At 42.7% G+C, this 11,714-nt stretch overlaps 1 protein-coding gene across 1 annotated transcript in view; it reads left to right on the top strand.

Moving 5' to 3' along the window:
* The first annotated feature begins 605 nt into the window (after window positions 1-605).
* Window positions 606-11,714, top strand: part of fgd5a (FYVE, RhoGEF and PH domain containing 5a) — a 33,798-nt gene continuing 22,689 nt past the window's right edge. The window contains 2 exon segments of the mRNA XM_034212394.1: window positions 606-842; window positions 3,094-5,803. Of these exon segments, the coding sequence (XP_034068285.1) occupies window positions 833-842; window positions 3,094-5,803 (2,720 nt within the window). The 5' untranslated portion in view covers window positions 606-832.

The following is an 11,714-nucleotide window of genomic DNA, read 5'->3' as shown; positions in this document are numbered from 1 at the left end:
CATTGTGTTTGATTTTTTTCCTCAGTAGTGTGAACAGTAGAGCCTTTATCTGCTTTGGCTGTGTCCGCAAAGCCAATGCTGTCGCCATCATTCTCTAATTTATCTCCCTCTTTTTCATTTTCCTCCTCAGTTTTACCTCATTTTACTTAAAGTTGTAATTGTTGTTAATAACCTTATCCTCACAGTTCACCAGCTCACAATAAAGGTGTGGATTATAACTTTCCAACTGCTGTCAGAAGCTACCAGACACCAAACCATGTGCAGACGTGATAAAAACTAAAATATTTGTACAAAATAGTTATCTGCAGATTTAAAGCTGCCCATCACCACAATGAAACAATGGCTTAAAGTCCAAATCTCTTTTACTGAGTGGATTTGGTCTCACTCTAGTCCACCGTGCTGCTTCTGCAAAACTGCACATTTACCAACCTCTGGAGCAGTATGTTGATACAACTAAAATATCTAATGTAAATCAAAACAGCGCAAATGCAGTGGTCTCTGTATGTTATGAGTGGGTTTCGTTGCAGTGCTGTAGGCTGGTCCTGCCTCAGGAAGCGCCAAGAAGCACCTCCCGTTTCCACACAAGAGCGCACCAGTTTACTGTAGCATCAGCACTGGAGATGCACGCCGGCTGGAAGCTCAAGCTGCCAACACAAGTAGAAGAAACTGGAGAAAACCGAGACGGCGATGTTCCGCAACTCTTCTTCTACATCTTGATTTTCCCGCAATGTGTTTGTATTTGGATTAAGTTTCCACGTCATTTCGAGTGGCGCGCTGGCTGTGGGGAAACATGAGGATAACTGTCGGTTCCCGTGGATGATGATGCCCCACGATGAATGCAGGTTGGTTGTTAATCTTTTTATGATCATGTCACGAAAACAAACTTTAAAGGTTTTTACAGCAAATAAACTGAGACTGTGTGTATGTGTGCTGACGTGCCTGTTTGTGTTGTTATTTAATGTAATTGGATGATTCTAACTGATAACATATTTCATCTGTTTATTATCCATTCATGTTACCTATTGAATTGCAATGCAACTTGATGCAACCTTTTGTGGCGCTTTAAATAGTTATTCTATAGGTACAATAAAATATAACCTGAGATATTGATTCATCATACTTCTGCTGGATTTTCTTATTGGATTTATGCTTGCAGCTTTCCCATTACAATGCCAGAAAACAAACTTTAAAGGTTTTTACAGCAAATAAACAGTGAGAGTCAGATGTGCGCTGACGTCCCTTATGTTAGTATACTGTAATTGGATGATTCTAACTGATAACATATTCCATATGTGGAATATCCACTAATTTGACATACAAATTGATATGCAATGCAACTTGATGCAGCCTTTTGTGGCGCTTTAAATGAGTTATTCTGGTACAATTAAATATAACATGAGATATTGATTTATCACACATCTGCTGGAATTTCTTATTGAAATTATGCTTCCAGTTTTCCCATTACAATGCAAGGAGGAATTACACATGGTGTTTAAATCCATAAGCTTTGGATAAAGTTGCTTTCATTCAGGAATCCCCACTGGAAGAAAAAAAATCTGTTCCAGGATTAGTATTACGATTATAATTCATGTTTGTTAAAGTAGACAGCCTTCGCCCTAGAAGGTCATCTGTCTTTAAAATTCACTGTCCTGTGAATTCATTGAATCAAGGAAGCTGAAAATAGTATACATTGTATGTGATTTGTGTCAAATTAATTCAGTTTTTTTTAAATGATATTCCATTTAGTTCTTTAGCCATGTCTCTTCAGGTTTTAGGCTGTTCAGGTGCTTAATGGGTGACATGTCATGCTGAGGACACAGTCTCAAATCACATCCTGTGAGTTTGGTACAAATAAAGTCCCAGTTGTCTATCTCTTCCTTTGTTTTTCAAACATTTGTTTTAATTGAATTCTTGTTGTATAATTCATATCCTGTTGTTTGCAGTTGGGTGCTTTGTCAGACAGCAACCTCTGTTTTCTCTACCAGAGTTGTATTGTTCTTTGACGCACTCAAAGGACCTTTTCTGCAACAAAAAAGTGTGTGTGTGTGTGTGTGTGTGTGTGTGTGTGTGTGTGTGTGTGTGTGTGTGGTGTGTGTGTGTGTGTGTGTGTGTGTGTGTGTGTGTGTGTGTGTGTGTGTGTGTGTGTGTGTGTGTGTGTGTGTGTGTGTGTGTGTGTGTGTGTGTGAGCGGGTTTCATGAGAATCGAGGGAAGAATGACGAGAAGGAAGTCCATTTGTGTTGTGAAAATCTGTACTCCTAGAGAGGTTCATGGAGGAGTGATGCGGGGCCATGGTGTTAATGTCCCATGGACATCCTGTGTGGAGTCTGAGGAGGCACTGCTGGAGCGGCTTGATGAACCTGCAAATCTTAAAAGAAAGCATAGGGACATTAATAGAGAAACTAATATAAGGGCAGAAAGCAATACAGGGCAATGAGGGGTTTCTGCAGAAATTAATATTATACTTAGAGTAAGAGAAACACTGACAGAGAAAACACCCAGAGATAGCCAAAGTGCACACAGGGTTTAATAGGATGTGCGTCAGGGCAGGTACAAAATAACAGGAAGAGACTAGGGGTGTACACACTTTGTTAAGTACGGGTGTGCTTTATTACAAATAAAAATGTCGTAACCAGTGCTATGGTAGTTTCGAACACACTAAAAGTCTAAACTCAAAAGCAAGACAGAGATCAAATAAAAAACGCTCTGATTACAGATCTGCGTTCCAAAATTATATTTTTCAATACAGTTTAGACATTTTTAGAGCAAAGACAAAATCACCGTTATAGTTTTTGACGACTATTAGCCAACAAATTGGAATCTGCTATAAGCGTCCAACCTGCATGTGTCATTTCCCAGACAGGGACATGTTATTGTTCCTTCTCTAAGTACCCTGTGGCTCTGTTGTTTTTCCTGCTGATAATGTCCCCTGCAGCATTCTGCTTGTCACTGTGAACAGGACTTGACTTCCTTTTAGCCTTCTATGCCAAAACAGGACCCACATATGTATCCTTGTGTGAGCTTAGATATTAGGGAAAAGAGACGAAAGTATTATTAATTGGCTTTTTTTACTGACTCCTACTTTCTTTCCACAGATTTTCAAAATCCACTGCAAGTCCCTCGACCAAAGGTTCGCAGTCATTTGACCATCAAAGTGAAGTCCAAACTGATGTCCAAACCGTGTCCCCCTGTCCGTGGTCCAAAACCTCCTGTCGCCCCCAAACCCTCCCCCCCACAGAGGCTGAGTAACGGAGACCTGGATCATTCCGATGGGGAGACCGAAGAGCTCCAGGAAATGGCTGGGGAGAATCAGGACAAAGAGGAGGAAAGTGATGCAGAGGATGGGGTTCATGACAATGGAAGCAATGATATAGAGGAAGTAGCAGGAGGAGAAATTGAGGAGAAAAAGGAAAAAGAAGTAGACATACTAGATAATGATTGTGACAGCGTTGGCTCTGAAGACACGGTAAAAGCAGATGATGGTTCTACTGTTGAAACTACTGAGGAGGAAAACACTGACAATGACTTGAACCAGCTTGAAGGTGTCAATCGCACTGATGAGAATACATCAACACCTTCTCCTCCTCTTGCTGAAACCAAGGATGAAACAGGAGAGGAAGCAGAAGAGGAGGAGAAGAGAAGTTTTAGGGAAAATAGTGAAATAGTTAATGGCTCCTCAGGGCACTCAAACAAACATGTGGAAGAAAACAATTTGGGTGAAAAGGACAATGATACAGGACTTAACGAAGCAGATGAGCAAAGTGACGATTGTTTGAACTGTGATTTACACACAGATGACACTGAACTGGAAGATGGAGGATTTGCATTTGGATTTAGTGTGCTTCCCACTGTAACTGAAGAGTATCCCTACGATGTGATTGGCCCCACTGATGATGCTAGTGACACATGTGAGTCATGTGACACGGTTGAAACAGGGGAAATAGGGGTATGGCAACCGGAAAGGGCCACCAAGGACCTCTCTGGCTGTTTTCGATTCACATCCAGCACAGAGGATGTGTTTGGGCCTTATTCGGTCATTGGATCTCTTTCCCCTGATGTGACCGACACTGCTGACCCAGAGTGGAGTCAGGATGACGCTGATGATAAACCTTCGATTGAACTGCAAACGGAAGCTGCTACTAACCAGGAACCTTACTATATGTCATCAGATGACGTGGACAAGCTGGATGATAAGCAAGCGCTCTCAGAACTGGGAGATATCGAGGAGGGCACCGAGCAATCTGATCAGCAAAAAGACAAAGAAAAAGCCAGCGAGTCAGCAGATGAGTATGCCGACATTGACGATTCACTCTGCCTTCAAGCTGAGGAAGAGCAGCAGGAGTGTGTCTCATCGGAGGATTACGTCGAGATAGGTGATGATGACGAAGAGGAGGAATTGGAAAAGAAACCTATCAAAGGAAAAAGTGCAAAAGAGAGATCAGCTAAACGAGACCAGACTTTTCTCAGCAATCGAACAAGCTGCCAGCCTCGCCTCAGGCTGTGCAACATCACAGTGCCATCAGAAGTAGGCCGCACCCCGGAGCTCACTAACAGGATGGTGTTCGCCCACACCACCGAGGCCTTTGAAGAAGATATTGAGGAACTGGACTGCCATATTGTGCCTTTCTATGAGGACACAGACTCGGACAGCGAGGAGCATATATATGAAGAGGCGGGGTTTGACTCTGAAGGGGAGAACTTTGTGACTTTTGATCGAAAGACTATAGTCACACGATCACGCTCTTATTCTGGGAAAATTACAGGTTACGTTCCAGAAACTGTACCAGAGGAGACAGGGACGGAGTATCAGACTCATGACTACTGCACAGTGGCCTTAGATAAGAACAATGAACCACTTAGCCATTCACAGCAGCCTGGGGTCAACAGTTTGATCCCGTCTACGAAATCTCGCCGCTTCTTGTTTTATTCCCGGTCTGCAGAGGGTCCAGAGTTGACCTTGACCTCCCCAACAGAGATCAACAACTCTCTAAAGAATGACATCAGGATGAAGAGGAAAGACAATACCCTCTCGCTCCCATGTGTCATAACTTCTTCTGGGAGCTTCTCCCAGCGTAGCCATCAATCATCCAGTGGAGTTTCCACACCAACCTCTCTGGTGGACATCCCGCCCCCCTTTGAGCTGGCATACATCGCTAAAAGACCAGTCACCAAGAGTTCTCCATCCCTAATGATCCAGCATGAACCCAGTGACATACCCCAGAAGAAGAAGTCCTCCTTCAAGCGCTTCCTGGCACTCAAGTTCAAGAGGAAGTCAGATTCGAAGGGTGTCAGTGATGGAAGTGTTCGCTCTTCACGCTCTTCCTCCGAGTCCAGCCACCACGGCCCAGTAAGAGTCATAGAGCTCGATCGTAGAAGCACCGGCAGCTCTCCTTCGCTTCAGAACCACATTGTGAACCGCCCAAACCCCAACCTGCCATCATCCTTATTCCTCTACAAAGACCCCCAGAGGAGGAAAGGTGACCCCAAAACTTTTGGCAGAGGCATCTCCAGAGTGGAGTCCTTCGAGGAACGTTCTCGGCGCTCCGCCATGCCGCTGCCTTTAACCAAACCACGCTCCATCTCCTTCCCCAGTGCTGACACCTCGGACTATGAGAACATCCCGGCCATGAGCTCAGACTATGAAAACATCCAGATCCCCAACAGACCCACCAGATCCCACACTGTGACTGAGTTCTTTGAAGACCCAAATCGTGCTACAGTTGCCTGCAATGAGAATGATGGATATGTGGATATGAACAGTTTTGGGATTGACATTACCCAGATATCGAAAGAAGACCCTGAAAGGTAAGGTTAAAAAAAGTTAAAAAAATGCATTTGTATAATCTCAAGCAAACCTGAAATGGTTGATTAACAAAACATACGTTACCTTTATTTGCATCCTTTACCTTCCCTATAGTGATATCTAGATACTATTCTTTTTATTTGATCAAGTTTTGAAAATACATTCTCTGAAATGTCTACTGCCATGTCACCCAGAGACCCAAATAACCTTCACAATGAAAGATGCAGAACTTTTGAAATGTCATTGTCTCAATCCATTTCACATGAAATGCCATGCATGTAAATTGTCTCTGGGATGAGCAGAGATTTCAGACGCAGATATTTCAATATATTCCAAATCTGGGTAAATACAACCATTATTGACCGCGTTATATATTACGTATTAATAACCACCGTCTATCACTACCATTAGAGCTTACACATTTAGTCCCCGACCTTTCTTTGTCTGTTGTCTTTGATGGTAAATTGAACATATTTGAGTTTTCAGCAATGATAAGAAAAAAGGTATTTGAAGACATCAGATTTGACTTTGTGAAACTGGACCTTTTAAATAATGAATACATTATTTGGTATAAAAATCAATCCTGAAAACATTACTCAGCCTGCGACTAGATGTCTATAACATGATTAGACCAAAATGTGTTCTATATATGATTTTAAAAGGTGTCGCACACAATTTTCTTAACATGCCAATAATACATTGTAGAAAATAAGTGTATCCTGTATGTCTACCGAACAGGCAACGGTGTTTATCTCTGGAACCACTCTTAAAGTAATCAGCCTAGTTGTTGGTCCTGGACCTGGCTGCTCGGAGGGGAAATCTTGACCCCTGAACAGCTGATGGATATTCTTACACTGTATCTCAAATGAGCGGAGTGCACCTGGTTGAGTAGAATCGGATCTTCCTCCTGTAGGAAAGTGTTCAGTGAGAGATGAGCAGCCTGCTGTGTCAGGCTTCGTTGGCTTTGGGAAGATGGACAATGCTTGTGGGAGTGCTTACTCCTGTTTTTCATTTGGTAGATTAAGAAGACACATCTGGTGCTGCTGCTTCCTTTACGCAAGTCTGTGGTGGAAGACCAGGTAATAGCAACCGTGCAGATTACTGAGCGGAGGTTAGTCATATTAGAAGCAGTCATTATACGCTGCAATTAAAAGTGAGAAACGTGGGGGAGTTTCTTTCACACAAGGAAGTGTAGCAGGGTGAGGACAAATGTGAGAGAGCAAAGGGAGGGGAAGTGTTGAAAGGAGGTGCAGAAGAGTAAGGGCACAAAGCGTAAAAAAGCGATAAAGCCATATCGAGGAGGGGGAGGTGGAAATAAGAACATGAGAAAAGAGAGTAAGAGAAGCTCTGGTGTAATTGCTCTCCTGTACCTGACACTTATTGTTAAGTTTAGGAGGGCTTTTATTAAAGTAACTCTCTCCAGAGTGCCTCTCTTTCATTGGACCCAGAAGGGGCCCAAGGATTTACTGCAGTGTGCGATAGAGTGAGGAATCACCGCGGTAAGACTGAACCAAATTACCCCGTGCCACAGCTTTAGCCACTACGGGCTACAGACTTTCCCCAGTCTTAATAAAATAGTTGTGTTTGATGACCTGAGTGCAGTCAAAGAGACAGGCCATTACAAAGAGCTTCTTAAAGGCTTAAGGTAATCTCGGGGCGAAATGCTTCTGTATTTGTTTTTATTTTTAGAAGAACCTTTTGTTTATATTTAATGCTGTTTTATTTTTGGAGAATCTGACTGTCATAACTATTCTGCCTCGGGTTCAGTTTGCATTTCAAGCCATTTATAAACTTTTTACACACTTAGACTTGTCTCCTCCAGACACAAGCTATACCGTCAATCCCCCTCAGTGTATTTACAGTGTACTTTAAACTGTGTCCATATAGTACCATTTAAAACCCTTCTATTTCCAAGCCAGTGCTCCCTCAGTCAGTGAGAGCTCTTTTTCCCTTAGTGACTTTATCGATGTGGCTCATTGTGTTTTGGAGGTCTCCACTCTCAATGATGCAAAGAAGCTATCTGTCCCGTCTCCTCGCCTTTTCTGCATTCCCCCCGGAGATGCTTCAGTTGCCTGGGCCGCTCTTTGGTGTGTCTATATGGGGCTTTTTTATGTTTATTTGAATGTATACATGTGTGTTTGTGTGTGCACAACATAGGGTCCTGTGTAGTCAGTAGGTGTTTGTCCCTTCCTTTATGTGTACATTTTACCCTAAACTCTGTTCAAAGCTTGACATTGCCGCTGTCTCAGGATGCCAAGCCGATGATGGCAGTGATTTATTGAATACACATTCAACAGTCAATGTGGTTTAAAACCAACAGAGGAAGAAGTGGATTTTTGTGGTGAGGAAAATGACCAAATGGCCCCAGAGCGCTACACACCAAAGGACCGGGCCTACAGTAGCAGACACTCATTTCAAGAAAACTCACAAAGCTGCAGTTCCACAGGCTTGGCTTGTTTCCACTCGTGTGATTAATGTGTAGCACCATACAGACGCTAGCTCAGTACAAGCAGTCAGGGTAAGCAAAGAGACATGTTCATTAGCAGGCTAACACAGTGCACAAAAAGAAAAGACACATTACTGATTCGCTCCAATCCTAACCAAGGCATTTGTTTGTGGGTTTGTGTGTGTTTGCATTCTGTGCATGCAGTTACTAGTGCTGCTTTATCAAAGATAGGGCTCCTGCTAAAAATGCAGTGTCGGCAGAATTGTTGCCTTGTAGCACATTGTGCCCAAATAAGAGCTCATTAAGTGTTATATATGTAAACTCTAAAAGGATCATTTAGATCTTCTGAAGTGGGGTTGTATGGTACTATCTATTTTGAGTGTATACTACAGAACTGCAAATGATATTGGCACCAGAAGCAGACAGGAAGCTAAGCAATGTAATGGATGAGGACGTTAGCAAAAATGTATTATAGCCACCTAAAACAAAGGCCCACCTAAAAAAATCTAAGATTTAGTTTACCATATTTTGATCGCTTTACCTTGTCTTTACCTTGTCATCTGACAGTATTTTACCCGCAGGAAGCCGTTATCTCTCCCTCTTATCTACTCTTGCCTTAGCCATCAGACTTCATTATAAAAAACTAGTTGCTAATATAGCCATTCCCCTTTTCTGTGAAGTGACATCTCTTGGGGGTTTTCAAGTGAGTCTGGTTCATTTGGCTAGAGAATAGGTGGATGTAATGCCTTCAGTTCCTCATTGTAATGGCCTGTCTCTTGGTAAGGTTAAGCAACCAGTAACTTTTTGTAAATAAAGAGACTTAAACTTATATTGATTCTCTTTTTATTAGGTTTTTCTTTCAGGTGGGTTTAATATTTTTTGCTGACGTCCCAGTTAATAGTAGTACATGTTGTACTGCTGTGCTGGTACTGTGCAAACCATAAACAGAGCTTTGGTCTGTTCAGGAAAGTACTGTCAATGTGTGCTAAAATGTACCAAATCTCACTCTTTGGTGCGGTTTTCACTTCACACAGTTCAACATAAACCGCTCAAATGTGATGACAAAGCCTCGCCATGGCCTCTCAAACAGCTGCTCCACCCACTGTTATGTTAGTGTTAGTAGTGATGAGGGAGCCATCTTAAGTGCATTGTTGTACTGGGTGGTGGCTGAGTGCTGTGTGGCGAGGTGGTGGGTGGGGCGTGTCGTTGGCTCGCCAGGCCTGGTGCCATGCGCTCTGAGGTCATTGCCAGGTCATCCCCGGGGAGGAAGCGTCCAGCCTAGGAGCTTCCCACCAGCCTGTTTACAGGAAATGCAGGAGGAGGGCGGGGCTCTGGCGGGAGGCTGGGAGGTGGAGACGGGAGAGAACAGATAGGATGGAGGGAGGAGAAAGGGGTCACCAGACTCCCTTCCCTGACTCTCCCTTGAACAACAAGGTGAGGTGTGGTACTGTCAGGAATGCCAGGTCTGCTGTTATTGTTGCTCAAAGTTTGTCGGGAATTTCTCCAGCCTTCCACTTCATACAGCGCCTAAAATACTCTTTGTTCAGTGGCATAAAGTGTTAATCAACTGAAAATAAGTGAGGAACACTGCTGCACATGTGGTCCTCTCATCCAGCCTGGCACATGATGCAGGGTGAGGATCTGCCAGTGTCTTCACACATCACTTCATCACACACTGTCACAACAGCAGCGGCACAACAGCCACAGGCTACATGTAATCATCAACACTAAAAGCAGCAAACGATTTAAATATGCTCCAAATCTCATGATCGCCCCATCAGTATCCCAATCATCTATCGTCAGCAGTCTAATGAACCTATTCAGCTGCTGCTATTCCCTATAATGGAGCCATTACAAGTTGAAAAAGGCCTGTCTGATTGCGCTTCATATATATTTCAATACTGGAGGTTTAGCCCAATTGAATTACATATTACAGGCATCATCGAATTCGCAGGTGGAATAAAGGTATTTTTCACAGAGAGTCATTGTGTCCTCCTCTTAATCTGACACAGTAGATTTAACTTTGCCATTGCACTCTGTTAGAATAATAGCATTACTTTAATGGTCTTGTCATAGGGCTTAATGCCTACATTAGAATATCACATATTAGCAAGTTCAAATATGGAAACGAAGTATGAAGCTACTGAAGCTAAACACAAGCTATTTTTAGGATGTTATATGCTGATGAATGAGCCATGTTGTTAAATAATAATGTATTACATTCTCATTGACACCAGGACGGCAATAATTCTACATATCCCTGTCGCAATTGAAAACCCATCTGTTAGCCAATTTGAACCTAATGCACCAGCACTTCAATGTTTAGGCCTTTTTGATACGATACGTTATGACAAGGCACGACATAACACGATATGATACTACTTTATTGTCAGATCAAGTCTGAAATGTACAAGACAAGATAGCCTACAAGGAAACAAACATTTAACATAACACACCAATCACTGAGGAGAAACATGCTCAAGACCCTGTGACGTACATTTGACCTGGGATTTAACCATGTATTTAATTTGAGGATTGACTGGTGCACAAAAGAGTGCTTCAGTCCAACCCTATTGAATAGCGGGATCTCTGATTTGTTGACAACATTTATATGAAAACAACAATTCATAATCGCTGTTCAGGACATGGTTGGGGTCAGAGACAATGTTGTTGGCAAGCTTCAACATTATAGTACGTTGATTCATAGAATTTCTCATAAGATTGACCAGAATAATACGAATAAATATGATTACGCTATAGAAGATATTGATGTTCAGACTTGGAGTAACGTTTTTTAGTTTTCTGTTGGTCTTTTCTGGAAGACATGTTGATAGTCAGGGGTGAAAAAGTGAAGGTTATAACCTGCGGTGCATTTCTCTTGAGCGTATAAAGTGATTCCCCGTACTCAAGAAGTACTGTAGTTTAAAGAGGACCGGTTCCTCCAGTCCTCTTTCCCCTCAAACATCTCCCAGGAGCCAACAGCAGGTTCATCTGTCAACTCTGAGGTCAACCATGAGTAATGGTCTGTAGGTGCTCTCTTCAGCCCACCCAATAGGACCAATGGTGTGTGTGTGTGTGTGTGTGTGTGTGTGTGTGTGTGTGTGTGTGTGTGTGTGTGTGTGTGTGTGTGTGTGTGTGTGTGTGTGTGTGTGTGTGTGTGTGTGTGTGTGTGTGTGTGTGTGTGTGTGTGTGTGTGTGTGTGTGTGTGTGTGTGTGTGTGTGTGTGTGTGTGTGTGTGTGTGTGTGTAGTGTGAACCTCATGAAGTGTGAGTGTGACTGAATGGAGATGAAGTCCACTGGGTAACTCTGTTAACCTTTGGCCTTTTAATAGCCGTCTGTTCTCAGCACACACACTCAGCGGCTGTTTAAGACATCAAACTTCCATCATTACCTGTACAAGTCAGAATAAAAGGGAAAATCACAATTTCTTTACATTACATTACATTGCATTTAGCTGACGCTTTTAT

The sequence above is a fragment of the Gymnodraco acuticeps genome, unplaced genomic scaffold (genome assembly GCF_902827175.1).
Source record: "Gymnodraco acuticeps unplaced genomic scaffold, fGymAcu1.1, whole genome shotgun sequence".
Taxonomy (NCBI): Eukaryota; Metazoa; Chordata; class Actinopteri; order Perciformes; family Bathydraconidae; genus Gymnodraco; species Gymnodraco acuticeps.
This window is presented reverse-complemented; position numbering and strand designations above follow the sequence as displayed.